This window comes from Meira miltonrushii, assembly GCF_003144205.1.
Source record: "Meira miltonrushii strain MCA 3882 unplaced genomic scaffold FA14scaffold_4, whole genome shotgun sequence".
In the NCBI taxonomy this organism is placed as follows: Eukaryota; Fungi; Basidiomycota; class Exobasidiomycetes; order Exobasidiales; family Brachybasidiaceae; genus Meira; species Meira miltonrushii.
Genome location: NW_020289946.1, coordinates 1,402,772 through 1,430,029, shown reverse-complemented (window position 1 = coordinate 1,430,029; position 27,258 = coordinate 1,402,772). Strand labels below are relative to the sequence as shown.

At 43.7% G+C, this 27,258-nt stretch overlaps 15 protein-coding genes across 15 annotated transcripts; 4 read left to right on the top strand and 11 right to left on the bottom strand.

Moving 5' to 3' along the window:
* Positions 1-164: 164 nt before the first annotated feature.
* FA14DRAFT_192072 (uncharacterized protein) lies at positions 165-964 on the top strand (the record flags this gene model as incomplete). Its single annotated transcript, XM_025501915.1, has 1 exon — positions 165-964. Exon 1 carries the CDS (start codon positions 227-229, stop codon positions 962-964), a length of 738 nt encoding a protein of 245 aa, XP_025353337.1. The 5' UTR covers positions 165-226.
* An 8-nt stretch (positions 965-972) lies between these two features.
* On the bottom strand, positions 973-2,194 carry FA14DRAFT_162193 (uncharacterized protein). Its single transcript, XM_025499472.1, has 2 exons — positions 1,939-2,194; positions 973-1,906 (listed from the first exon to the last, which is right to left on the bottom strand). Exons 1-2 carry the CDS (start codon positions 1,958-1,960, stop codon positions 1,281-1,283), a joined length of 648 nt encoding a protein of 215 aa, XP_025353336.1. The 5' UTR covers positions 1,961-2,194; the 3' UTR covers positions 973-1,280.
* Positions 2,195-2,796: 602 nt separating this feature from the next.
* Positions 2,797-5,961, top strand: FA14DRAFT_111916 (uncharacterized protein; the record flags this gene model as incomplete). Its single annotated transcript, XM_025495960.1, has 2 exons — positions 2,797-3,676; positions 3,767-5,961. Coding segments are annotated over 2 exons (3,075 nt in total), but the record flags the coding sequence as incomplete, so codon positions are not given.
* Positions 5,962-6,268: 307 nt separating this feature from the next.
* Positions 6,269-7,051, bottom strand: FA14DRAFT_126299 (HAD-like protein; the record flags this gene model as incomplete). Its single annotated transcript, XM_025496736.1, has 1 exon — positions 6,269-7,051. One exon carries the CDS (start codon positions 7,049-7,051, stop codon positions 6,269-6,271), a length of 783 nt encoding a protein of 260 aa, XP_025353334.1.
* A 1,835-nt stretch (positions 7,052-8,886) lies between these two features.
* Positions 8,887-10,210, bottom strand: FA14DRAFT_80710 (uncharacterized protein). Its single transcript, XM_025502928.1, has 2 exons — positions 9,972-10,210; positions 8,887-9,903 (listed from the first exon to the last, which is right to left on the bottom strand). The coding sequence occupies exons 1-2, from the start codon at positions 10,128-10,130 to the stop codon at positions 8,992-8,994; spliced, it is 1,071 nt and encodes a 356-aa protein (XP_025353333.1). The 5' UTR covers positions 10,131-10,210; the 3' UTR covers positions 8,887-8,991.
* Positions 10,211-11,621: 1,411 nt separating this feature from the next.
* FA14DRAFT_162190 (uncharacterized protein) lies at positions 11,622-13,111 on the bottom strand. The gene has a single exon (XM_025499471.1). The coding sequence runs from the start codon at positions 12,714-12,716 to the stop codon at positions 11,850-11,852; it is 867 nt and encodes a 288-aa protein (XP_025353332.1). The 5' UTR covers positions 12,717-13,111; the 3' UTR covers positions 11,622-11,849.
* Positions 12,712-14,335, bottom strand: FA14DRAFT_80733 (P-loop containing nucleoside triphosphate hydrolase protein). Its single transcript, XM_025502929.1, has one exon. It carries the CDS (start codon positions 14,211-14,213, stop codon positions 12,822-12,824), a length of 1,392 nt encoding a protein of 463 aa, XP_025353331.1. The 5' UTR covers positions 14,214-14,335; the 3' UTR covers positions 12,712-12,821.
* Positions 14,336-14,660: 325 nt separating this feature from the next.
* On the bottom strand, positions 14,661-15,491 carry FA14DRAFT_109333 (ribosomal protein L4; the record flags this gene model as incomplete). The annotated part of the gene is made up of 1 exon (XM_025495873.1): positions 14,661-15,491. A coding segment is annotated over one exon (831 nt), but the record flags the coding sequence as incomplete, so codon positions are not given.
* Positions 15,492-16,429: 938 nt separating this feature from the next.
* On the top strand, positions 16,430-16,928 carry FA14DRAFT_165645 (putative 40S ribosomal protein S16; the record flags this gene model as incomplete). The annotated part of the gene is made up of 2 exons (XM_025499970.1): positions 16,430-16,611; positions 16,679-16,928. The coding sequence occupies 2 exons, from the start codon at positions 16,430-16,432 to the stop codon at positions 16,926-16,928; spliced, it is 432 nt and encodes a 143-aa protein (XP_025353329.1).
* Positions 16,929-17,314: 386 nt separating this feature from the next.
* On the bottom strand, positions 17,315-17,890 carry FA14DRAFT_181690 (uncharacterized protein; the record flags this gene model as incomplete). The annotated part of the gene is made up of 1 exon (XM_025501129.1): positions 17,315-17,890. One exon carries the CDS (start codon positions 17,888-17,890, stop codon positions 17,315-17,317), a length of 576 nt encoding a protein of 191 aa, XP_025353328.1.
* A 497-nt stretch (positions 17,891-18,387) lies between these two features.
* Positions 18,388-19,179, bottom strand: FA14DRAFT_181689 (uncharacterized protein; the record flags this gene model as incomplete). Its single annotated transcript, XM_025501128.1, has 1 exon — positions 18,388-19,179. One exon carries the CDS (start codon positions 19,177-19,179, stop codon positions 18,388-18,390), a length of 792 nt encoding a protein of 263 aa, XP_025353327.1.
* Positions 19,180-19,374: 195 nt separating this feature from the next.
* Positions 19,375-19,764, bottom strand: FA14DRAFT_181688 (uncharacterized protein; the record flags this gene model as incomplete). The annotated part of the gene is made up of 1 exon (XM_025501127.1): positions 19,375-19,764. The coding sequence occupies one exon, from the start codon at positions 19,762-19,764 to the stop codon at positions 19,375-19,377; it is 390 nt and encodes a 129-aa protein (XP_025353326.1).
* A 337-nt stretch (positions 19,765-20,101) lies between these two features.
* Positions 20,102-23,419, bottom strand: FA14DRAFT_181687 (uncharacterized protein; the record flags this gene model as incomplete). The annotated part of the gene is made up of 1 exon (XM_025501126.1): positions 20,102-23,419. One exon carries the CDS (start codon positions 23,417-23,419, stop codon positions 20,102-20,104), a length of 3,318 nt encoding a protein of 1,105 aa, XP_025353325.1.
* A 1,764-nt stretch (positions 23,420-25,183) lies between these two features.
* On the top strand, positions 25,184-25,850 carry FA14DRAFT_192063 (uncharacterized protein; the record flags this gene model as incomplete). Its single annotated transcript, XM_025501914.1, has 3 exons — positions 25,184-25,228; positions 25,295-25,417; positions 25,481-25,850. 3 exons carry the CDS (start codon positions 25,184-25,186, stop codon positions 25,721-25,723), a joined length of 411 nt encoding a protein of 136 aa, XP_025353324.1. The 3' UTR covers positions 25,724-25,850.
* An 80-nt stretch (positions 25,851-25,930) lies between these two features.
* FA14DRAFT_181685 (uncharacterized protein) lies at positions 25,931-26,944 on the bottom strand (the record flags this gene model as incomplete). Its single annotated transcript, XM_025501125.1, has 1 exon — positions 25,931-26,944. The coding sequence occupies one exon, from the start codon at positions 26,942-26,944 to the stop codon at positions 25,931-25,933; it is 1,014 nt and encodes a 337-aa protein (XP_025353323.1).
* Positions 26,945-27,258: the final 314 nt, after the last annotated feature.

The following is a 27,258-nucleotide window of genomic DNA, read 5'->3' as shown; positions in this document are numbered from 1 at the left end:
GCATCACTTGGGCACTGTTCAACTTGTCAACATGACAATTTGTGCTTTTCTTTCACCGCTATTTCGGATCGTGTACGCAGAAGGCTGAAGACGAACACAAAGATGAAGGGGCTTTAATTAGAACTCATACACACAATTGCAGTATAAAGGGAATTCTAGCAACTATTTAATCGACGTAAAACTCGCAAAACTCTTCAGTATATTTTCAACCTTTACTGTCTTCACGATGAAAGGCCCCAAGTTATATGCACTGGCTACTTTGCTTTATATCTCCTTGTTTCTAACACTTGAGCTGGCACTGTGTAGCTCCCTTCCTTCCGCCTCTGGCGTACATCACAGCAGTGATGACGAATCTGACAGTCTCACAAAGCCTTTGCTGAGCAAATCACGGTCTAGAAGTAGTAGCCCTTCGCCACCAAAGCGATCACCAGCACCTGCACCTGCACCAGCAACTTCAAAAGGAGCAAGTATTACATCGGTATATGCACATCATAGAGCATTGATGTATACGGCAGCATCTGAAAGATCGAAACGTGAGATGCATGCCCGAAACAAAAGAAGACAAAGGCAATTTTTCGAGTCAAAAGCTGCTGAAAGAGCAGAAAGAACAGGCATTTCGCCCTCTCGTGGTCGCCGGTTCGAGAATACTGCTAGAGCTGTAATGCCTCCTTCTCCTACTGGCTCACATCCTAGTGCATCATCTTCAAGCAATTCTGCGGGAAACACATCAGAGCACTCTTCTCATCCTGGAACTAGAAGTGATCGTCTGCGTGGATACATACCACCCACTCTAAGGGAAGTGGGAGTAGAGCCTGCGTCTACACAATCAGGCCGTCAGCAAGCTGCATCATCATCATCACCTGCTGCTGCTGCTGCTGCTCATGTAAATGGCAAAAAACCAAGTGATGGCAGTCCACCAACATCTCCTTCCCGTCACAGTCCCAAACGATCTCAAGGCAAATAAGAGAACATCATCATTTGAATTAATACTGGTGTCCATCCTCCCTATCCTCACACAATGACCCCGTCCATGAATGTATACAGCTGCATCAAAATTCTTTTTGAAGTGCATAAAGAGAAAAATACTACAATTTGTGACGAGGTAGGTATACTCTATCCTGGCATTCGATAAAGCAGTGAGTGGTGATTAGTGTATTTATATAGATCATGGCCCCATGCTCGAATTGCGGTGCCAAATAAATGTAAAGACTGCGACTTTATCGTTGCTTTTCTTTTGCTGATAGATCAATCGATCCGCGCGATTATACGAATCCTGTCAATTATGATGGTGGAGCTTGAGATGATTGCTCGCTGATCACGTCTTCTGGTGTGGTGGATCCAGCAGTAGCGGTTTCAGAGACTGATTTTGCGGCTGCCTCAGATGCTGGGACGGCAGAAGCTTCGGTGGCCTGTTGTGCTTTCTGTTCAGCATCCTCAGCAGGACTGACCTTTTCCCATTCTTGACTGCTTACACTTGGAGCTGGATCTTCTTGTGCAATTGCTACTCCGGCTGTTGATCCTTTTGGTCCTTCATCATCAATTTCTTCTATGTTTGCGCTTGCTTGTGATGCCAAATCGGCAGCTCTTGTTGATCCTTGAGAGGCGGCAGACAAACCCTGATCGAGAGAGACCATTTTACGAATGTAAGCCATTACCTCTTGTGGAACGGCTTGTTGATAAATCATGAGTAATTCCATTGGAGATGGGTATGCTTTCAAAGCTTTAAAGAATGCGGCTGCAGCTTGTAAATGTTGTTCAGGTCCTTGAGCGGCTAACAATTCACCAATTTGAACGTTTTGTGAGAATGTTTGTTCGTCAGGTGCAGTTGCACGACTGGTTTCATTCACGATATTTTGTAAGAATTGTTCTTCTTCTTTTTCACGTCTTTGTAATGCTTTCTTTGTTTCTTTTTTTGTTCGTTTTGCATCTTTGCGTAACCTTGATCGGAATGTTGGATCATTTCTACGTTTATAATCAAAGTATACGGCATAACCCAAGAAACCTGTCAAAAGTGTGATACCAGTTACGCTGGCGACTGTGGATGCGTTTACCATATTGATAGGTGTACCTGTTGAGTTGAGATGATGGTTTGATTGATTGTTTCCCTTTCTTCTGTAAAAATCTTTTTGTATATGCACGGCACTCAAGACAATTTCCCCTCCATATACGCCCGCCCTAATCAATTCACGCTAGACTGACTATAGGGTAGCACCGCATTTCACGCGTAAAGAGAAGGAATTTTTCCCATTTCTGCTTTGCCGCATTTGAACGAGTTGGGTGCTGCTTTGCAAGGATGGCTAAGGGGTGTCAATATCATCTGGTTTAAACTGATCAACTAGATCAAGTTATCGATGTGTCTCATTGTCATCTTTTCAACTATCAACTTTTCGATCATCAAATTTATCATCCAAGAAGTGCCGGCATATGAGGGGTTCTGGCCATGGTATGTAGGCAATAAAGGGTTACGGTGTTAAGGATTGAAAACTCCACTTTGTGTGTGTGCAGGCATTAACCCTGCTTGCTTGCTTGCTTTTTGCCTACGCGTGCGTGCCTGGCTTAAACGCACACCAACACATTATTTTGGCAGGAGAGCACTCTATCGCTATCGGCCCGTAGGTGAACGTGCTTACCAGAATAAAATTACAACAAGTTTGATTTCATTAAGAGGTAGTAACAAAATACAATAACCATTAACATCTTCAACCATCACATTTGGTGATCATGGATGAGCCAATGATCACACCAAAAGCCGATTCGGCAAATCGGTCAGGCTATTTACATTCTAATAACAAGGAAGATACCGATTTCAGTCAAGCTGCTAGAACTGCTATCCCCGTCGGTGAAACAGAACAAGAAGCAGCAACGATAGAAGCAATAGCAGCACGTATACCTAGATTACGCGATTATAATGATCCTTCACGTTTAACCCCACTAAGAGCACATTATCTCAAAAAAACATTGGTAAAATTGGAAATCGAAAAGGAAATTCAGCTACTCTCAAGACAAGACGCTCTTTCTTTGCTCGGACCTCCATTCAAACCCTCCAAACAAACTCAACAGGTCTCCCTTCCTCTTCTGCGGTTTTTATTTCATCACTTCGTTCTCACTTTTCCTTTTCTCAGATCAGCACCGCCAAACTTCTTTGCTGATAAGGTTCAAGTGTTTGTGGACCGATTCGCAGAACGCAATATAAGCAGTACAGATGATCGAGATGAAACGACAAAGCGAAAGAAGCTTGGAGGAAGGATGACCAAATGGTTCGTACTCTTGATGAGTGCTGCCATCCATGTAAAAGGTGGTGATGGAGCAGAAGAAATTCTGAAAATCGCTGATCATGATCGGAATAGACTCTTTGCCGCACATGATCGTCGATACAAAAATAAGAATGGAATTTTGGACGGAGGAGATGAGGCAGGTGCATTCGATGTAAATGTCATCGGTGTAAGGACAAGAAAGATAAAAGCAGGAAGGTTGCAAAGGGGAAAAGCACATGACGAATTCATTATACGGACACGACAGCCTGGTGGTAGGGAAACATTCGTTAGCAGGCGATATGGTGATTTTGCCAGATTGGCAGATACTCTTCGACTCGAATTTCCGGAGGAGGAGATTCCAAGACCGCCACCCAAAGACCGAAGGGAGACTGATGTAAAGTCACCGGTTCATACAGCTGAGAGTAGCCTAAACGATCCAGAGACTGATGATATTCCACAAATCGGTTCACTCAATCTAGATCCCAGAGCTCCATCTCCCTCAGATCGATTAGCATCACGAGATAAGCTTCTGCCTCCATCTCCTACTCCAAACAGTGCTGATTCGACAATTCACAGCGCCCGAAGTTCAACATCGGCAGATAGTGGCACACGTTCGATCATGCCTGGTCCGTTGGCAAGAGAGAGAAATCGATTGACATTAAGGGCCTATCTGCGATCGTTGCTCAAAAATCCCCATGTAGCAGAATCCGAAGCATTGATATCATTCTTGCTAAGCGAGCCGACAACATTGACGTCAAACGAGGAAAGCGATATGCTTGCACGAGAAGCACTAGATGCAGTGCGAGATGATGAGGCCAAACGATTTACCGATGAAGCCAATAGACGGGTAGCAGAATTGCGACATCATCTACAAAGCTTCAAAGAAGATTTGATTCAGGAAGATGGTTTGACAAGGATATTTGGAACGATTAAATCTACACCAAATGTGGAAGATCTGCCGGAGAAGTATAGAGCGCTTTTAGCATGGGGACGGATCAGTCTGGCCAGTACACTATTTCACATGTTCGTCGGTGGAGATGCATCAAGCGATCTGTTCAACCAACTGAAGCGGATACATGGCCTGATGCCTTACTTTATGCTTCGTGGTATTTTGCGAGTTTCCAATCCTGTTTCGATGATCAGAGGTGTTTTGGATTTATTCTTAGCTCAACCTTTCGGACAACGCAGTTTGGCACAAAGGATGCTCACATCTAACATTCAAGAAGAGATCCGAGAATTGAGCGAAATGGCATCGCGAATTGCTATCAAGGTGGAAGATGATGTATTGTGTGAACGGGTGAGATGCTTCGTTTGTGCACCGTATGATCTACAAATGGAAATGAGACAAGAAGCCGAGAGGGATCGATTGGACATCATTACTGTCATTTTGAAAAGTGATACGCTTCCGGGTGCTTCTGCAGACGTTCCACCACCGCTTCCACTTACGCGAAATCAAATTCATCGTGTTGTCCGAAGCAGTCGTGCATACGAACGATATAAAGAGTATCGCAAGAATTTGGGCAAGAATGATGTGGATGAAGGACCAGATGCGGTTGACGATGATGCCTGGCTTTATGAGGATTTGCATGTGCTACTCAAATGCTTGACACGATTGCGGGATAAGGAGCAGTTGGTCAGCTTGTTATTCGAGGGTGTCACATCGGAACTTTTGAAAGATATCGTCACGATCTTTTATTCTCCTTTGGCACAAGTGTATAAAGCGGCAAATATCGCTGACAGTCTTTCGGATCTGCAAGCGTTCATCAATGACCTTATTCGAACAGTGGAAGGCAATGAAGATTTGAGTTATACAGACCCGCAGAAGACGGTACAAGTATTTATCGATTTGGTAAGCCGACATGAAGGTAGATTCTATTCTTTCGTTCATCAAGTACATTCAAAAGGAAGTGGATTGTTTGACGGATTGATGCATTGGGTTGAATTATTTATCAACTTTATTCGTGGACCAGAAGATGGCACCGTTCCTGCGCAAGGAACAGTGGCAAAACGTAGAAGACATGGAGTAGGTGAAGTGGATTTAGAGGTTTGCTTACCGGCTGGAGGACAGGAACGCAAGCGGGTCTTGCACGAGATTGATTGTGTTGTAGTACATGCCTACAGACTTAAATTGATTCGAGAGCTCAAGCTGAAGGGAAGACTAGCAGATCGAGAAGTACGAGGAGCAGCAAAGGTTGCCGGATCTTCTGATGGACAAGGTGGCTTTGGCATTACGGATGATACGGATGAGGATGCATTCATGGGCGCTTTGGCTGAAAACTTCGGAGTAGGAGATGCATTTGCTGATGAGGTGAATGAAGTGGAAGCGGAAGAAGAAGCAGAAGAGGAAGATGAACGAGAAAATGAAGAAACCGATCAAGATGATGAAGATGACGAACACTTTTACGAAAGTTCAATGGATGAAAATAGCAGTCATGAAAATTCACCTTCTTTCAAACCTGTTAGTGAAAGGAAGCCAAATTGGGTTCCACCTAAACCAAAACGATCCGTTTCCACTTTGACGGCCAAAGCTGCCGATAAGGACTTGCCGCCCATTCCAATCGACGATCAAGCAAAAGCGAAGAGGAGAAGAAGAACGCCCAGAGCGCCACAATTAGAGGTGATACCTGAAATGTTGCCATTGTTTATCGAAATGGTGCGACCACTACTGCGACCTGCTCGTACGGCCAGTGCAAGCTCAATCGCTTCTCCAATCTCTGCCGCTGCTTTACAGAATTCGATGCCAACAATAGAGGATGAAGATCGTGCTCCTTCTACTGCTCGTGTACCTGGAGGATGGTTTAGTTGATGATCAAGTGTATTTGTACTTTTAGACTCCCATCGCAGCAAACCGAATGACAAACGTGTATACGATTGATTGATTATATTGGACAATTGACGAAAAGTACAAATGTCTGATGACATTGGTTCATGAGGTGCGAGGCAAGATATGCAAGAGAGAGAGAAAAGATAAGAAAACATCTATAATGATAAAGAAAAAAGTTTGAGGGTGCACATCATGCACCATTGTGACCGTTTGAGTTGCCGTTTGTATGTAGCGGAGATTGTTCTGAATCTATATCGATGAATAATTGATCTCCTTGCCATCTAGCATGTACTTTACTCAAATCTTCTACGACGAAATCTGCGCCTTTTTGCCACATTCTGTTTCCGTCGTGTGTTGTTTTAAGGCCGAGCACTTTTGCGCCTGCGCTCTTTCCACTTTCAACACCAGGAGGAGCATCTTCTACGACAAGGCAACGCTTGATATCCACATTCAAATGTTTCGCTCCAAGCAAGTATGGTTCTGGATCAGGTTTACCTTTCGAACATAAATCCGAAGTGATGAAAACGTTTGGTGGAGGGGCAACGTTTGCCGAAGCGAAGCCTAATTGAGCATAAGCTTTTGTTGCACTTGTTACGATTGCCCAACCTGCTCTTCGTTTAGGATCTTCTTTTTGACCTGAACAAATTTCATCTAGAAGAGAAACAGCGCCTGGCATTGCAACGATTTGACCTTCTTGTTTTCCATTCTTTTTTGCATCTTCGGCAATTTGTGATATTCTTCCTTCGAACGCTTTTACTTCTTCGGGTAATTGTTCATCAGGAATTGAAGGAATGAATCTTTTTAAATTTTCCACCGTTCTCCAGCCATGACAAGTTTGTAAAACGTAATCATAATCTAATCCATATTTGATTGCAATTTCACCCCATGTTGCATTCACTGCTGGCGTTGAATCGATCAACGTTCCGTCCATATCGAACAACACAGCGTCCACTTCAATCGTTTTGACAGTCATTTTTTCTAAGTCGTGATGGTGGAGTAAGAGAGAAAACGTGGCCCTGCGTCGGCGTGTTGAACGGGCGTTTGCAGGAAATGTGAATGATGAAATGCAGTGGTTTGCCAGAATTGGAAATGGAGTGTAATGTTTTACTGGGTATCTTATAATGCACAACTCTTCCTGAGGTGTTATGACGGACCGCTAGAGATTATGTTGTGGTGAAGCCCGATTTAAGTGAAAATTTAAAGTATATTCAGTCATGTTGTTGCAATACAACAACAGTCTTCGGCAAGTTAACATCGGTGCTTTCGGTAAGCCGACATTTCTTACAAGAGTTACTGTCTTCTCTCTCTGTGTTTTCTTCGCAATTCTTTCTTTTATGCATTACGCCCACTCTCTTTACTGAGACTTTTTCCTCGGTTGAATTAGCCGCATCTTTGTTCGCATTGACCAATAAATAATTGGCGCATTTCGTCAGTATACCACACGCGCTTGTAATAATATATTTTTGACACTTCCCCGAATTTTGAAGCGGGCAACTTTAAGCTTAGTCTATCGTGCGGATAGGGGAAAAGTGCTTTTTTTCTGTATAATTGTTACGAATTTCCGACTCCGATCTACCGAAATGCCTCTTCTCCCTCTCTTTCCCCCCCGCGGCATAAATCTTGATTTACATCATGCAAACCTGAATCTATCATTTCAGGCTCAGAGTGAATGCAAATCTTCGGTCCTCACGCCGGTTTCGTAATGCAAGTCTGCGTGTAAGAATTGCTGTTGAAAAGACGACTAATTCCGGTATTAGAGAGAAGAAAGAAAGAAAGGCCGTTTATGATTGTTACCTTGATGGTCTTCATTGTTGTTGTTGCATGCTGCTGCACATAGTATAATCATTATACAATGTGTATTTGAAATGGGATGTATGCGAGTGAAAAAGAGTTTATTTTTATATACATCGGTCAATTCTCAACACCGATACTCCGAGCACACAAACATTGGCTAGCCCTTTGACTCTTGTTAGTCTGGACAATTTTACACTAATACAATCATCAATTCCCGCTAAAAGGCTTTTGCTTTCTCTCTCTTACTTCATTTCGTACGCCGTTATGGGTAACGGCTTTATTCATACAAAGCAAAAGACTGTTTTAATGAGCATGAATTGGAGTGTGGCCTATAAATGCAACAAAACGTTGTGTGGGGCATGAATTCATAATGAAATAGAGATCAATGGTGTAATGCAATAAACATTCTCACCTCATTTCGGCGATTAAACGAGATGATAGAAATTGTGAGAGAGATAGAGTATGCCACAAATCCATGAATCGGTTCCGAGTAAGAAAAACATATGCGATCGATAGCCACAAAATTGCAAAGAAACCTTCTCATTCAATGCAGTGCAGCATTTACTTACAATGCCGATATCGTCAACGGTTAATTTCTAATTTACCCGCAGGTTGCATACAGTCAGAGCAAGAGAATCGACAACCACCTTCGCATCGAAGAAGCCTGAATAGCTTTCATGAAATATAAGCATCTGTGAATAATCCAACGATGAGCAGACAACAAAGCATTCTTCGGACCCGAAATATCTACATGTTGTCCATGTGGCACTATGCCGAGAGACTCTTTAATCGCTTGCAACGATCCGTTCCCTTATGCTAGACATATTTCTTCTGTCTTATACCCACAATAGTAAAGCACTAATGAGATTAGCAATGGAGAAAAATGAATACAGAGGAAATGCGGTCTAAGATGGAATTAATGGTAGATGAATAAAAGTATAGATGAAGAAAACAAAGCTCGTGTGCCTCTGCTTTCTTTTTGATGTGCCGTTTGAGAAGTATGATAGGGAAATGAAATCGTTCTATAGAATTAAATCTCAACTGCAGTAAAAGGCATTGAGCTGAAAAAAAGGCTTTCAATTGTGCTGGTATTATGACTAGATCGAAAGCCAAATGGGATTACCCTAACTTTCGTGCAGTAACGGGTGCGATACTAGTCTCGGGTAAAACTTCCATGTACAAATGCATCAAAGCACCCATCAATCGTTTATCGGAAGTTGCAAAAGATTCAGTCATATCCGCTTCAATTTGACGCATCTCTTGTTCTTTAGTTGTAGTAGAAGGTGACTTTGTTTGAACTTCTTTCGTCATCGAACTTCGGTCACTTTTACGTTCCGATGCAACCGCTTTAAGTGCATCGGCTAAATCTTTCCATCCTCTTTCTTGTTGTCGAAGTGCAGAAAGGGAAAGTTTGATTTCATCTTCAAATTCACCTTCTTGCATTTGAACGATGCCCGAGCCTGAATCTCCATCGACGAAATGGCCCAATAAACTTCTTTGATCTTTTCGGGATCCTTGTTTCCGTTCATCACCGACAGAGCCGAGATGTTTGCTCGGTTGTCTATCAGAAGATAACACTTCTCGGTTGCTTTGCTGCCCTCGGTCATCTAGTTCTCTGCCATCCCCTACGACTGTCTGCAAGCTTTCATGACTGCCAGCCCTGCTCATATTGACCGGCGTATTTCCCTCCGAAAGAGCGATTCCAAGAGAGTGTCCCTTTGTAGCACTCCCCAACCTAGTCTGACTTGAGCTACTTCCACTGGAGCTGGAAGACTGCTGCATAGAAGCTTGCATGGAAAGAGGTGGCTGTTGTACTTTACGCAAATTTCTTGCTGCTGAACGAAGACCGATTTGCACATCATGCAAGGTTGCATACCATTCTTGTGCTCTAGCCTCAAACGTTGCCAACCTTTCTTCATGATCATCAACTTCTCTGATCCTACCACGACCCGACGATGATGATTGATCGGCGGCTGTACTGATGAGACTTTGCAAGCAATCGGCTGCTTGTGATAGTAGTGAAACGATATTCTGTGAGAGCATTCATTCTCTGTCAGCATTTCCTATCAAACCTTTCAACATCCCTCTCAGATACTCACGCTGTCGCAATCCTGCAATCGTTTTACCAGCCTTTGTGCTTTCTCATTACGGCTATAGATTTCAGTGTGCCTCCTTTGCATGTCCACCTTTGCTTTTTCTGCTCGTACTTTTCCGATCATCTCATTGAGATGATCAGCGGTAGACGGTTCAGTAGACATTCTTGAAGGGAGGAGAAGTATCAATGCTGGACTTCAAATAAATCGATCTCTGATTTCGAATGAAATGGCGATTCGTGTATATGAGCCTCATTCCTTCATTGCGATCGATTTGTTGGTGTGAGTGAAAGGAAGGGTACAAAATATGATTTGTTAAAACGTTCTAGAACCAATCGCAAGTCAATCGCGACACTTCTTCTTGGCGTTCCTTGCTGGCTCCTTTTAGCGATGTTGATGATGATGATATTGTATAGGTGATGATAGGAGAGAAAGAGAGCTTAATGACGATCTTGTGTGATGTCTCCTCTTTTGAATATATGGGGTGAGAGCAAGAGGTTCTTGTAAAATGTTGAAATGAAGTCCGCAAGTGAAATGAATGAAAACAAATCGCCGCCGCCAAAATGACGTGTGTGTGTATTTGAATAGGTGCAAGAATGAAAGGCAGGCACAGTGTCTCCTTCTCTCCACCTCGTTTAAACATTCTAGGGTTGCAAAAGATCTTGACTTTTGTTGTGTCCGCTGATTGAATCTTTAGCGTTGAACAGCGGTGTTTGAGCTCAAGATCTTAAGGTCAGGCCTAGGCTCGGGTTAAAGTGCCTCCATTCTCTCACGCATTGACGTCAAGAATTCAATATTCCGTATGGGCGTACGCTAATGGCCTGAACAGCAAAAGACGCGTGCGTGAATGGAAAGAGGGCCAAAGTACTGAAAATGTCACCTGTAAGCCAGATGCAGATTCAAAAGCATAAAGCCAACAAGCAGCTCAGATCGAGAACAGGTACTCCTGCTTCGATCACAGTTCACATGCACATTTTGCCGCGTCTTTATTTTTGGCAAGGAGAATCGATCGATTGTCGGACTTTAAAAACGTCATCACAGGAGATCTGCCTTTTTTGTATGTACTGCACAAACATGCAGGGTAATTGGCACTCTACAAGATCTTGGCTTTTTCCCAGGTAAGATGAAAAATCATTTTCCCACCTTTGTTCTCGATGGATGATGATGATCTTGGAGCATTGTATACACCGGATCAATGTTTCCTTACAAAACTCCGCCATGGTTGGTTACATTTCAAATTTGATCAAAGGTTTCTATCATACAAGTTGTGCTGAGGTGAGAATTAAATCAATGTCCCGTTGGAAATTCGATCGTAAAAGTGAACACCGAAACAATGGATAACGTTCTCTGTACATACTTCTATGCTTTTACAATCAAAGTGAATGCCGCTTCTATCCCCATTCGAAAATGAATTGTATTGTGTTGGAAAGGGTCCATTCTTCTGGAACCATACCGAGATCGAGCAAAGGCAGAGCCGAACCTTGACCGCGGGTCAAAATTCAAGCCACAGGTTGGAGTACATTTATGACAGTGAATGACATATGTGGCTTTCGATCAATACACTACGTACGCGCTGCGCTGCGCCAGCGCCTATTCTTAGTTTGTACACACACTAGAATCCGTTGAAGCTTTGTTCCTGTATTTCTCTCCACTTCGCACAATGCCTAAAGTCAGGAAATGGTCGATGGGTAAAAAAATAAAGTTTGGCCTCCATCGGTGATCACTTTGAGTTGATTAGGTTTGAACGGCTTTCCATTTATGACCACATATCTATTTACACGTCAGTGGCTCGCATCTTGATTGTAGTACGGTATCATCTTTCAGCCGGACATCCAGATCGACACAAGTATCTTCATCATGGGAATTATGTATGCATTGGACAATTTACTCTTGCACCTGACGACGGAAGTGCAACAACAAATAGACATTATCGAGAAAAGATGTTAAACCGTGATCTTGAAGAAAGCCAAAGTATAATCGTTTACGAGCACATAGCATGCTCAAATGAAACAAAGCCTTGTCTTGTTGTATATCTGCATCAGTTCGACAGCCTGGACAGGGAAGCGATCCTTTTTCCGACCCACTGATGAAGACGACATCATATTCTGAACCGATCCCATAATGCATCGTTGAGATTGTAACCTCCCTCTCTGGTTCTCTGGGAAGGTAAGCTAGCTGTTCAGGAGCATAAGCATGACATTCGCGCAGGAATAGATCGAGCGGATGAATGTCATTCGTAATACGATCATCGAAATCTTCCAATCGGATCAAAAGAGATCTGACGTTCTGCCAGCGTGCTCCTGCATAATCAGAAGATGGATGTGGTGCATTGTGATTGACGTCGAAGTTTGGAGGCGGAGAAGGCGATCCGTCTGGAGCTAGTCGTGTTCGAAGGACTCTTTCTTTGTATTGCAATTCTTCCAGTAACGACTTCACCGCCTCATGTATTAGCCCTCCCCGCATATTGATCCAAGCGCTGAGCCTTCGCAATAGACTGAGGTATTGTCGATGGTGGTCAGACATGGGGAATCGTCTGGGATCGTCCTCCAATGCATTGATGTAATGGTCGATCGAATCAGGTCCCGGTAAATTTTCGTAGTCCGGCTCCATCACGTCCCTGCATTTCGAAAAGACTACCAAAGATCTTTCGACAAGATGATGTAGGTTGGGATTCTGAATTGCGCCAAGAAACGAGAGAATATCCAAAGCCTCATTGCTGCAAATATCTATGTTTTCCAGACCCTGTCTCATGAAGGAATGTTAGTGATTGGAAAAAATGCTGCGTCGGTTATGATACCCACCATAACTCTGATGGGACAGTATTCACCACCTAGGCGATTTCTTCTCGTCAATGCATCAACTAAAAAACGAACATTGGCATTCGTTCTTGTCATAATTGCCACCTGTCGGATGAAGAAAAGTTAATGCCGTAAACGTGTACAGCGGTATCGTTGCTCTACTTACTGAACTTAAACTTTCTCCCCTACCTCGATCCTCAAGATGAATCCTGTCTACCTCTTCTTGGATAAATCGTGCTTCTGCTGCAATACTGTGAGATCCCACCGCGACGGGCTGGTATTGTAATCCTTCACGGTTGAAATTGAGTAGATGACGGTTGAAAATTCCATATGCGACTTGCTGGATATTGGAAGAGCTTCTCCAATTGATTCTGTAGTCTACATGTTGGTATAGTGCCCCCACAGGCAGTACTCCTGCCATGAGTTCGTCTGGCGAAAAGGAAATTGGAGCGCCTGTAAATGCATAAGCCGTTCGATCAAGATCCTCCAATCGCCCACCTTCAGTTTGTGCAATGTGATGATCGTTACAGGCTACCATCAATTTGATCGGATTCCCCTCAGCGCTCATTAGTGCTTTGAGGAAGCGCCGTTGCTGTTCAGAGCTGTTCTGAAAGTCGTCTATAACAATTAGGCCAATCTTCTCCGCTTTCGTGATATGACGAGCGTGCATATTGACCAAACGCAGACCAAAGATGACCAAATCTTCAAAGTCGTACAAACGATTATGTCGCAAAATTTCGTCGTACCATGGAAAGAAATCAATTGCAGCGAAAATTTGCGCTTCTGTAAATCTTGCAAAGATGTCGTCCACGAGGCGAAAATCATTGATCTTGTATAAGCGGATGATCTCTTGCAGAGTCAAGGCAAATGCACCGTCATTTTTACAAGTTCGAGCTGCCAGTATCGCACTTTCCAAGAACTCAAAGCTTCGAACGCCCAATGTTAATTCTTCCACCATTTCAATTCGTACTCGCTCTATGTCTTGATTCCAGATATCTTGATTTCGCTCGTAAAATTCATCATTATGCTCAAGGCTTTGCAATAGCTCCAATAATCGCTTTGCTCTTTCTTCTGAACACACTTCTGCCATATTTGGTTGATCGATCAAGTGCCCATATGCTGCCAGCCATTTTCTGCATGTATGATGAATTGTTGTGCAAACAGGATCAACGATTGGCGGTCTTTGTTGGGCAAGTACAAGATTGCCCTCTGCAATGACGACATCTAATCCTTTCGCGAACTTTGCCATTAGATGTGACGTTGCCGTATTGAAAGGAGTCATGCAAAGAGCCTTCATATGAGTGTGATCATCTCCATTTTGCGCATTTAGTCTGATGTTAATTTCACGAATCGCTTGAACAGTCAATTCGAACGTCTTTCCTGATCCAGACGGTCCGACGATCAACAATGGAAGGTTGGGATCTGCATCACCCTGTTCCACGGCATCCATGATTGGCAAAGAGGGGAGAATGTGGTGTGCAAGCAAGATGGATGCCGTGAAGCTCCGATACTAATCACGATTGCAGCACACTTCTTCTCGCAGAATAAATGCTACTCCCACTTCACAATTCATTTGAGTGTAATGCGAATAGAAATGTCAATTGTCAAAAATACAAATGTGTAATAGTGAATGTATGCGCATATATTCTGCCCTCACACATACTTATGGCTTGGTAGTCTTCTCAGAGTCAACATCTTGCAATACTCGATCAGTTTCCTCTTTGATGGCTTCATCCTCTGCTGCCCTCAACTCTGCATCTTCTGGTGTTTCGCCTTCTCCCAAAGATAGCGATCGGTTCAACTGTGCTGACATGTCATCTACCAAACCCTCCGACGAAACTTCATCGAAAACCTCTCCAGATTGCAAATCTTCCAAAGCAAACTGTTGCAATCCGTTCTCGTGGAACAAAGAACCTCCAAGCTTTTCTTCCAACCATTCGATCGCACCAAGATCACAAATGAGCTTCTTGCGTGCCAATACCTCATACGCATGCAATTCACCTGGCTTTTTCAAATCTTCCTTCTTTTTGGCTTTATCGTGTGCGTCCAACGTCAGGTCAGCCAAATTGATCATCTCTATTCTTGGAATATTTCCGCATGCAATTGCAAACGATTGAACTTCTTTGCCATGTTCCAAATCTTGTTCTTCTGTGTAAATCGGATCAGCGGCGGAGAACTTACCAGTCTTTCCTAGTTTCAAGGATGGACGTGGTTCACGTGGTGCTGTAAGGAAGAGGGCATCATCCCATCCTTTGCATTTGAGCTGTTGTCGGAGAGGGCCGGTACTCTGAGGAGGTGGTTGCCAATATAGGTTCTTTACCACATGCAGGTCACCCATTCTCCATCTCAAGGATAACGCCGATCGAAGCGCAAGCTCACGTACTCTTCGGTTGAGCTTTGTAGAGAAATCTCTCGGTCTAGGCCCATGTGCAACACCACCCTTTCGCAACAAAGGACTACTTCTTGTACCACGACGTGCTTTACCGGTTCCTTTTTGCGGTAGAATCTTTTTGCCAGAGAATGCTATTTCACCTCTTGTTTTTGTGGAAGCCGTTCCTTGGCGTAGTCCATCAAGATAATACACCACTGCCGAATGCAGGATATCCTTTCGTGGAGCTGTGTTGAAAACATATGAGGATAGCGGGATATATTGTTTAAGCGCCTCTCCCTTTCTGGTGGAAGGATGTAGATAATTCATCTTGACATGGACCAAAGATTCGTCAACTGGATCGGGAGAAGTTGGTTGTGCGCCTTCGACAACATTTTCAATCGTTGCTGCAGGAGTATGTGGAACAGGATCCAAAGCAGGACTAGCATGCATCATTCTTTGAGCTGATGTGGAAGCTGAGGGTGATTGACATGCTGCGATTGATGTGGCATGCCTTCTTGCCGTACGCGGCACAAGTCGTATCAAGCTCGTCATGTTTGTTGTATATCTGGTGTGAAGAGATTAGGCTTTATGACGATCACAATATCTTTGATGACTTTTTGCGAAGACACCAAGCAAATATTAATTAAGAATGGTTATATAATCTCAAATTATTTCCGATCAACTTCTTCCAGGAAAATATTCGGGCAATCACGTGTAACAGTCAGACTTTTCGCAAAAGTGAAAGTGAGCACGTGTCACGAAAAGTGCAAACGAACGCAGCGGCAGGCTGGGTGGACTACGCGCCAATCGAGGAAAGCAAGCCTACCGCGGCCGAGTGAAATGCCTTTTAGGCTGCTTGATTCTTCTCGCTTCACCTTCAAGCTTGAGGTGTGCGTAGGCTGTCTTTCAGGCGATTGAGCAGTGCGCGCAGTCTTTGGCTTATAACTGAATTTGAGATCACAAGAACGAATTCAAGATTGAGCATCTCTATCCTTTCTACCTTTAGGACCGACACATATACATCAAGGTAAGCGTCATGATGAGATATTGGAGAGCATGATGATGGATGTTGGGGCGACAAAGAGCGGTACGAGCGAGAACTACGACTGGGAGACATGATGGGAAGGAAAGAGATAAAGAATATCGAAAGGGTTGTAGAATGGGATATAGGATCTGCACATCAACAACATCGACCCGACAAGACGTCACCAACTCGATTACGCTCACGACATTCATCATCTGCCTTCTGTTCACCCTTTTCGACCACATACTGATCCTATTTTTTCCCTTTTCAGATGGCTTCGGCACCCGCAGTTTCTTGCTTTGGCAAGAAAAAGACAGCCACCGCTGTGGCATATGCCAAAGAAGGAAAAGGTTTGATCCGCGTTAACGGTCAACCTTTGAACATCATGGAACCAGAATCTCTTCGCTGGAAGATCTACGAGCCAGTCTTGGTCGTTGGTGAAGACAAGTTTGCGTGAGTAGCAAGTGTGTTGCTTTTTCGTATAGCATCGCATCTGACTTTTTCCCTTTCTCTCTTTCAGTACTGTCGACATCCGCTGCCGTGTTTCTGGTGGTGGTCACGTTTCTCAAGTTTACGCTTTACGTCAAGCCATCGCCAAGGCTTTGGTCGCTTACTACGCCAAATACTACGATGCCGCCTCTGCTTTGGAGTTGCGTCAATTGTTTGTTGCATACGACCGTACCTTGTTGATCGCTGATACTCGCCGTATGGAGCCCAAGAAGTTCGGTGGTCGTGGTGCACGCGCACGCCGTCAAAAGTCTTACCGTTAATCGGATCACGACGGTGCAACGATATACGTGCAAGTTGGCATCCTTTGTGTTTACTTGTATGCGTATACAACCTTTTGGTATGCTTTGACTGAGGGAGAAAGAAACAGGTCGAGCATATCATTTGTACAATTATGACGGCACGGTCCTTCATGATCGATGACGGATCGGTCACCACACACACACACATTCACATTTTGCATCCAATCATACACACACACAACTGCATATACATTTGGGACACATGTATCTGTTTACTCTTTTGATGTCGCTCATCTTTGAGCACATCATAAAAATGAATCCCAAAAATCAATGGCATCTTATGATTCTGAGATGAGATTGAATTGAATGAGTAGAAAAAGATGATCACATAAAATGAGGGGAAACCATCAACAACCACACACACCACCTACTCTTCTGCAAGAGCAATGGCTATGTCCATCACGTGCTTGAGCACCACCTTTCTTGGGCACATTGGCGGGATCGTGACTCTCGCTGCTAAGTTTAGAAGGACTTTTTCTTCTGTGAGAAAGTGCACCACCACCAGTAGAGGCAGGCGAACGATTGGGAGATCTTGGCGGTAATTGACTTGAACGAGCAGGAGAAGAAGGTGCAGAAAAACTTTTTTGACGACGAGGAGGAGAGATTTTTAAATTCTTGAACTCAGCTACTAAAGAATCAATACTCTCATTGCTACTTGAACGATGTGATGATGGTGGTGGTGAACCAGTTTCACTACTGCTTGAGAAAGTAGTAGAGGCACGTTTGATCATCATTTTGCCATTTTCACTGACAGGAGAACGTTTCCATAAGATTGCTTGATCGGAGTATTTGAGAGGAAGTACTCGTGCAGTGATTTCGGTAAAGCTTGGGTTGAGTTTGACAGCATCGTTGTCTGCTGCAACGGATGTGTACATGAGTACATTGATAGATAAGATCAGAAGCAAAATCATTTTGGAGAACATCTTTGATTACAAACAAACGCTTGAAGGGTTTGCTTGGTTTTGGAAGCAAGCTGTATCTGTGATAAAATGCTATTTATATACCTTTTGCCTCTAACATTTGACTAAGTCGAACTTGCGTAGCATGAAATTTGAAGTTCGTTTATGGACGACGCCTTTGTTTATCTTGACTCTATGAGGAGGGGCTTTGGAAAGCAGTGTTGGACTTAAAACGATCGACACAGCTTCACGGTTGTCACTCAATGAGAAGAAGCGTTGTTGAAATATACTTTTTTGGCCCCGACTAGCACTCGTATGAGCCTCGAAAGACTGGTATGAGTTCGACTTTATGAAGTTGCTCGTCCCCGTCACATTGCTGCGGGGCTCTACACACGAACACACTCTTCTTTAAAATCATATCATAAAATTGAACTTGTGTTAGAAAAATGACAGAAAGGTGAGAGAGAAGCACTTCTACATGGAAGAGAAAGGGGAAACACAACAAAACAAAAACGGGGCAATCATTCATGCTTGCGTTTTCGGGACGGCGTTTTCCAACCGCCAAAATGTTTAGACATAAGCTCACCTTGCGGATTTGTACTTTCATGACTGGTAGCGGAAGATGAATGATTCGGTGAGCTACGTGGCGGAGCAGCAGCATCACGACTTGCTCCATTAGTTGTAGGATGAACTTTGTGAAATGCAGAAGTGGGAGATTGCGTAATCTTATGTTGCCTTACAGCATCTGGATGATCGATAATGACTGCTGTTTTGCTTACTTTGCGTGCGATGGGTTTTCTTACAGGCTGAGAAAGGTGTGACTTTGATTGCATCACATGATCTTCAGCTGTAAAGCGGCTTTTTGATCGATCATCTCTAACCTGGACTTGGCCTTGATGAGGGTGAGCAAGAGCGGCATCTTTTGTTTGTCTTTGTTCCTTTCGATCTTTGAGGTATTGATATCGATTTGCCAAGTTTTCTGGTGTTGATTTCCACCCTTTACGTTGACGTGAGATTGAATTGACTCTATTACGTGCATTCGAATGTTCTTCTGCTTCACTTGCGCCGAAATAACGTGATTCACCATGACTTGTAGGAATACGAATAAAACGTGATTGAGATGCTAAATGGACTCTTTCAAGTGGGACAGCAGAAGTAGAAGCAGAAGCACCAATCACGGATCGATGATGGCCAGCAGAAGATGGTGTATTCGTATTTTGTTGTTGTCCTTCTTGCACTGCTTTAATAACATTGACAAGCATGCACGATAAGAACAGGTACAATAAAGCGTTTCGTACGTAAAATGTATGCATCTTAAAGCACTTATCAGCGGATATGACGACGTAAAGCAGGATAAAAAGACATGGAAACTGCAAAAGATATAAGATTGAAAAGACATAAGATTGAAATGGTTTGAAAGGCACTGCAATTTGATATAAGCCCCGCCATGCGCTACCCAGAGTAAAAGCTCATACACAATTTCATGCAATACATGACAATTCTACATATCAACCTTTGAAAGACGTTTGCAAGCCTAGCACGACTGAATTTGGTGCCTTTTCCCTTGAATCAGGTTGATAGACATGAACAGTTTGTTTGTGTTTTGGCGCATTCACTCCTCCTCCTCCCATTAATTTGCTTGCCTGTGCTCGATCTTGTCGTTGACGATTTTCCATCTTGACAATCGAATCAAGGACTGCTTGCCTTGCTGCTTGATTTTCACGTCTAAGTCGACTGAGGTCTCGTTCATGAGAGGGATTGACAGTGTCCCGTCTTTCGAATCTTTCTGCGCTTAGTGAACTTGGTTCTGGACTTGAAACTGGAGCTGAATTGGCAATTTTCTGGTATACGATGGTGACCGTGAAACACAACACTATCAGACGAGAGAGTACAAACATGATGTCACTCTAAATCTCGTCAGAAGAAGGATCGGCATCTCACGAACGAAAAGATTGGACTGTATTAATAGACATTGAGGATGAAGGCGCAATCATCTTGGCTGTTGGTAGGAGTCGGGGAGACCTAAATTTCATCATCCAGCCCAAACAACGGGGATATAATTCATATAGCTAATGTGCATTGTGCAGATTGCATGGAAAATAACGATACAATTTCAATTGAGGGGTAGATAACATATCTGCTGAGGAAAAAAGCGGTACAATAGAGAAAACATAATAATGCTACAAAATATATATAGACGAGAGTATTTCATTGATTTCATCATTTTTGGCAAGCTCACAGAGCAAAGCCGATATCGCCGTGCTGTCTTTGATCAGCACCATCAAAGGCAGATGCACGAAGGGTAGAAGAGCTACAAGTAGAATCTCCTGTTCCAGGTCTACGTGGAGCATGTAAAGTATCATTAGATGCAACCGAACGAAGTGATTTTCCGGCTGCAGAAGATCGTAAAATGCTTACTCTTTGATTACTTGATCTTTGAGCAGCATTGGATAAAAGTGTATGTTCTTCAAATGTGAGTCCTAAAGCATCTCCTACAGAACAATCTTCGTTGTTGTTTGTAAATCCATGGTCTTCTACCGTCTTGAAACCTTCCAATCCAAAATCCAATCCTAAGCCCATTGCGGAATCATGTTCCATAGCGCTGGCCAAAAGCTTTCCGCTAGAAGGTGGCGTCTTTGGATGAACGTTGACAGGCGCATTCAAATCAACGCTTTGACGAGCACGAGATTTGGTGGGAATCTTTGGACGATGAGAATCACGTTTGGAGTTATGCTTTCCTGATTTGCCTCCACGTTTCTTTGGCTTATCTTCTTCAACGTCAAATCCAAGTCCGATTCCGTGCAGGTCCAACGGCAAACTCAAATCAAGTTCCAAATGTGGAGAGCTGGAATTTTGAGCGCGAGGATATGGTCGCATTGGTGTAGGCGAATAACCTGGCGTAAGATTCTGACCGCCAGAAGGAGAGATTTGATTTGGAGAAACACGAACAGGGCTGTCTTTGTTGGGCGAAGCATTGGCGAGGTTTGGTGGTGATTCTGTTGAATTGTTCATGGTCGAAGATGTCTTGCGAACGTTGAGTGGACGAGTTCCGGGGAACACACTCGAAGCCATTGGAGCTGGCGAAGATTGTTGGATTCCAAAAGCATTATCCGACAATCTTGGTGTATCACAATCATCTTCATCAGCTTGTGCATCTACGCCAAAAGAGTCCAACATGTATTGAATCTCTGCTGGAGCACTCAAGTCACTGCTGATGCGTTTCTGTGTCGCTTTCTTTAGCAAAGACAACGAATTGCCATCTTGAGAATGATCTACGCTCGTGTTTGCCGTCATCACGCTTGCCAAACTTTGACCTGAAGAAAGAGATGCCAAACTGTCAGCAAATCGTTGACTGTCACGGTTGCTCTTGCTGGAGGTAGAAGATTGAATGCTGTTTGATTTGGAATGCATCGAAGCGATAGAGGAGAATGTAGAAGTTGATCCTTCAGCAAGTAGAGGAGCTTTGTTTGGAACACGGGGAGAAGCTAAAGAAGCAACTTTTGGTGAGACAAATTGAGCACGGGTAAAGCTTGTCGAAGGACTTATGCACATTATTTGTGCAGATTCAACACTTCCTCCTTCTTCATCGCTCGAATCGCTACCGTCACGATCGCTTTCGGCATCCGTACTGTTGCTCAACAAGCTCATCGTCGAAAGTGATCTCGAAAATCCAAACGGTTCATCCGTTGTACTTGTACCACTTTCACTTGCTGCACTTGTACTAAAATCACTCAAATCCGAAATTGTACTTTGCGTACGTGCATGAGTATTGTTACCATCAGCAGCAGCGTGAGCTTTTGCAATAGCATCAAGTGCGCTGACAGAATCCATATGAACGCTCTCGTTGTTGGGTTTATCACCGTCTTTTTGCGTGACTGCCTCTGTTGCTCCAGGGAAGTAGACATCAGACATTTCCAAACTTCTACGTACGCCAGGGCTAGGAATCTCTCCATTGAACGTGGCATATTCGTCTGCTCCTAGATCTGGCGTTGGAGGCATCACGTTCACAACAACTGGTGCTTCCAATCTTGGCACACCCATGATTGTTGCTCCGCTGTTTCGATTGGATCTACGTCTACTTGCGCGATCTTGCGAATTGTTGGGGGAGTACAAAGAAGCAAGTGGCGATCTGGGAGAGCTGTCTGGCAATCTTGGACTGAAGTTGACCAATTTCGGGGATGAAATGCCAACCACCGTGGGACGATTACTCAAATTGACTTTTTGCGCTTGTTGTGGAATCGCACCGTCGTAGCTGTTCTCGTCTTGAGCAGGAGGCACGTTTTCTTGATCTTCATCTTCGATACTCGTATCAAAAAGACCTTCGGGCGTGACCAAAGAAGGTAACTCCGAAAACAGAGTTGGAGACAAGATAGCATCAACACTTTTGCTCCTTCTACGTTCGCTCTTTTGTGTTTTGGGCACATTCATCATTTGTTCCAATGATGGCAAAGGAGGTGCGTTGGTAACTTGGAATTGTTTGACCTTTTTGCGTGGAACCTTGCGTTGTGGAGCGGGAGCAACGTTGATCTCCGGGCTATTCATCTCTTCCTCGAGTTCTGGTGTCAAGACGATTGATGTATTGGAACTGCTTGGCGACATTGAATTATCGTAAGACGATTTACGTACACCTTTTCCAACACTGGAAACCAGTCGTGCTGTAGTCTTTGAAGCAGAAGGCAAACGAGCATGTGCAGGTACGCCATTAGAAGCTTGCTTTTGCGATCGTGCAGCTGCCAATGCCAACATTTCCGTTTGATTATATCCATCGCCCCATAGGATCGATTTGGCTTGTTGAGTTCTTACTTGAACGGTGCTTGGCGTTGCTGTGATCCTGCGTACGTCACGCAAGCTTGGCATACTGGATTTGCGTGCGAGCGTGTTGCGAAGTTTGAGCATCGTTTGGCGGGAAGAAGAGTTTGATATAACTGGAGTGGTTGAGCTTGGAGGTAGAGGAACGGCAAATATGTCGACGGGTGAAGTAGGTGTACTGTTTGATTCGATTTTATGAGAGTGAGGCTTTTGCGAGAATGCATACCCGGCTTGATCGAAAGTGGTCACATGAGCGGGAGCGCTGGAAGGAACATCCCAAACGGGACTTGAAATTGTCACGGGTGTCTTGTTTCCAACTGTGCTCGCTTTGCTATTGCTTCTCTTTCGAGTGAACAAGCGAGAAAGTGATCTTGAAGAAGAAGAGCTACCAGAGTTTTGTGAGCTTTCATGCGGTGATTGGCGTATCTGTTCGTCATCTTCAAATACGCTATTGTTGGATGTTTTCCGTTGCATATCCACGGGTGTCATCACACCAAAACCACGTTCCCAAGCATCACTTTCATCTTGATGAGTTTCGGGTAGCGTGAATGCGGCAAGTTCAGGTGTGCGATTGGCGTGTGATTGTTTAGGACTTTGTCGTGATGATGCTGAAGTGTCTTCTAGATGATATCCATACTCTATTCCCATAGCATAAGCAGGATTGAGAAGAGCAAGACTGGCTTTAGATACCACGTTAACTTTACTCTTTGTTGGATTACGTTTTAGGTCGTTCTTGCGAGACATTGTGAGAATAGGTGAAATAAGGCGATTAGGATACGCCAGAAAATGGCAAAAATGAATGTAGGTGCTAGATTGAAGCAAGTGTGGTGTTGTAGAGGGGGAGGAGATATCGATAGTTGATGGTGGTGACAATGATGGTTTATTCGATCTCAGCAAATTTTGTCAACACATAACAGACCGGGTCCATTTTTGGATCGAAGTGCATATCGCCAAGCGTGTCGATCATGGATCATAGTACCCTTTGAACGGGATAAGTCCCCTTTTTGCCATCCTTACAGAGTTCATAAAATGTATGTAGATCGTCAAAAGGCCTTGCTTCTATGCCTCGGTGAATTGAGATTGAATATGCAGATGAGGAGCATCAAGAATGCGCTTGCCTGCCAATGAAGACCTCTGTGTGTTGCCAAAAGAAGTAACATGTAGGGAGGCGCCACAATGTAGTCATACACAATAGCCAAGACAGGAACATAAGCAATGCAATCAATGCGAAGCTGAGACTAAATTAGCGTTTTATGAGTGTGTTATTCTGCCTCCTGGCTGCCAGACTGATCCTTCACAAATACACTTACCCATTTTGGTTAAGGCACGCGCATATAAAATACAAGTAAGGGGTAACGCCCTGGCGCGTAGGGAATGAATTTGACAAAGAGACCAACACACTTGAGCATAAACGACGCGACGCGTATTGGGAACGCGTATATGATTAGAGAGCTGGACATGGTGATCATGGCTCGGTCCCGATTGTGTATGTAGAATAACCCCTGCTACGATTACCAAGCGGATAGATATATTTGATAACAAGCAAGGAGAACGAAGTGGGGTCAGAAGTGCGATAGAGACCGTGAAGAAAGGTAAAAAGGGGTTAAGGATTAGGTCACCATTGCTAAATTTGACAGGTGGAATATTGTTTTCAGGAACAGCTTCGGAGCAAATAACGGGCTCTCTGCTTATACAATGGGATTATCAAATAAGTCTGTTTGATGCTTTTAGCGGTCTCTTTAGTCTATCAATTTGAAAACATAGTAGTATATTCTTCAAGCTTAAGAAAGAGTTAGCTTCTGTGGTTCATTACCACTGACGATCTCTATATTTTTGTATATGATGCTAGAGCTTATCCTCGGAAGAGACGATTCAATTTCGAGAGAGTATTCCGTCTAGGAGGGGATTAAATACATTCGCACATCTCCTCTTCATAGTGCTTATGGCTGAGTATGTCTTGAAGTTGTGCTTATTTGTCAAATACATTTATAGAGTCTTCTATGGCTTCCTCTCTTTATTGGTTGATCACCATGACCTGAAAAAGCTTTTTAAACATCTTTTAGCAAGCACGCAAAAGATTACTGCACCTGCTTACGTAGTCAATTGCACGGCTTCTTTTGTGCTTTAGCGCTTACACCTTCCCAGCGTGTGAACAAATAGACTGTAGCGATGTGGAGTATTTTATGCCGTACATGCATACAAGCCAGGTAACATTGCCGTCTATGGTGTAGAGCTTATGCTCTGGTTGATGCTGCTTACCCAATTCGTACATACGCAAACGGGATTGCTTAAAAAAGTTGACAAAGCTTATTTCTGCTGAATTGATGATATAATGACAGCGATCCGATCATAAACAGCATACATACGTAATCCATCCATGTGAGGAACGTGCGAGAGAGAGATGAATTGCATTCTATAGTGTCTATTTTCAGTACGGCTTCTATCATATTTTAGTGGAGTAATACCCTAGAATGGAGGAGGGGAACCCTATATGCTAACAAATTGAAGATGTTTTCTTCATTGTTTACAACCAGTCACTATCAAATACACATTGTGAGCATTGGCTGGTAACATTGAAATACTGACAGCATATACTCATACTCTCTCTCCTGCTTCCAGATGTCTTCCTCTTTATTCGTTCGTCAATCTTTGAACTCCAGAGCAAGCGCTCGTTTGGGTTCTGTTCGTTTCGCATCCAATGGTAGTCGTTCTCCTCTAAATTCAGGACCATCATCAGTTGAGGTGAGTAGCATATAGAGACCAAGATATACCTCCAGAGCTAATTCTTCCACGTTACCTCCATAGACCGCACCGCAAGCAGGATCAGAACGTGGAAAGACAACACAAACCGTTTTACCAATCACTGCCGGTTTATTGGCTTTAGGTGCATTTGCATGGTTTTTCACTTCAAGTGATAAAAAAGCAATCGTACCCGTTGGTGTAAATCAAGTTGGCAGTCCTGATAAACTTAAATCGGGTAGCGTTGCCCGTGCACAAGAACAAATTCAAAAGAATGCAGATGATGCAACTTCTCCTCCCAAGAATTAAGCAATAAGCAACGACTGTTTTGTTTGTGTAGCAATGAACTCTTTCTCTTCTCTCAAATGCAATTTGTAGCAAATCTCTGTTTCTTTGACACGATAAGATTGAATGAGTTGCAATAAAGCTACAAATGAATAGAAAAAAGAAGAAATGTTCACTGACGTGCTGAGAAGAGGTATACCTAAATGTTCAAATGGGTGTGGGAGAGGGGTATCAAGGTTGAAGGGCTTGCAGCTTTGCTGAGGAGATCGGTTCCAAATCAGCAGCTTTGGAGGCTTCTATCTGTGCATCACTTGAGGTAGCCAAATTGGGATCATTGTACATCCCCAAGCCCATCTGTTCACTGCCGCCGTCTCTTGGGGAGGGTGAAACGGGCGTAAATCCTAAACTGCTGCTCGTCAACCCTCTTCGCCATGGTTTTCGTTGTATTTCGGGAGAATTTCTGCCTGATTCTGCTCCTGAATCATCTGCATCCGTATCTGAATAGCCAAGTGCACCATCCACTCCAACATCATTTGCCCGTGCAAGTTCATGACGATAATTGAACTTTGGCAAAGGGCTGAGATTCATTGATGATTGTGTTGCGCTACTCTCTTTTGCTGCTGCTGCTTCTTGACTTGCACGAACTGTGCTAACCCTTGCAAACTTTCCGCCCGTTCGAATCCATTCTTCTTCCGCTTCTGCACTTTCTCCTGATATACTTCTTGCTCTGTGTCGTAAAAGTGTATCTGCATCATATGCGCCCGGTGTCAAGAGAGGAGCCCGAACTTGAAGTGATGGAGATTCAGGTGCTCCATTATTTGATGCTGCCAAAATGGAAGCGGTAAGAGGAGGTGGTAACGATTTGATTCCCGCCTTCTCTCGAACTTCTTTTACCCTAACCCTTCTCCTTCTGAAACCTAACGTTCGAAAGATTGCATAACCAGCAAAATCCGTCAAACAAGCAATTATGATCGGAGCAATAATTGCAAAAGCGATCAATCTACAAAATTGCGGTATAGGTGCCAAAAGCGGAGGTAATTCAGGATCAAGCCATTGCCTATAAAGTGGTTTTGAATCATATTTTTGTTGAGCGGCGGTTAATTGAGCAGGAAGAACACCTTCAGGTAACATTTTTACCAATTTTGCATGAGCTGCTTCAATTGCTGCACTTGCTTGTGATCGTGATGAAAGACCACCAACAGCAGCAATAGCACCAGCTGGATTACCCACATTTGCACCGCTCATGTTTTGATGATCTTGCTGCTGGATGTGTGAACGCTATGATCGCTTTTTCCCTTTAGCTTTGCTTATTTTTTGTGATTGAGTGCGTCGATAGCGGCGACGGGAGGCTGCTACCGGAAGCCCGTGCGTTTGAATAGCGAGATGGAATCGGAATGAGAAGGGAATCGGATCGTCGAGATAGGAAGATGATGCTGGAAATGAATCTAATCGTGCAACATGTCAATTTGAATCCAAACTCCATCAAGAGTTGTTTGTGTGTGCTAGGTATGTGATGTTTGAAAGCTTCTCACCAATACAAGGTGCATATATTCAATCAA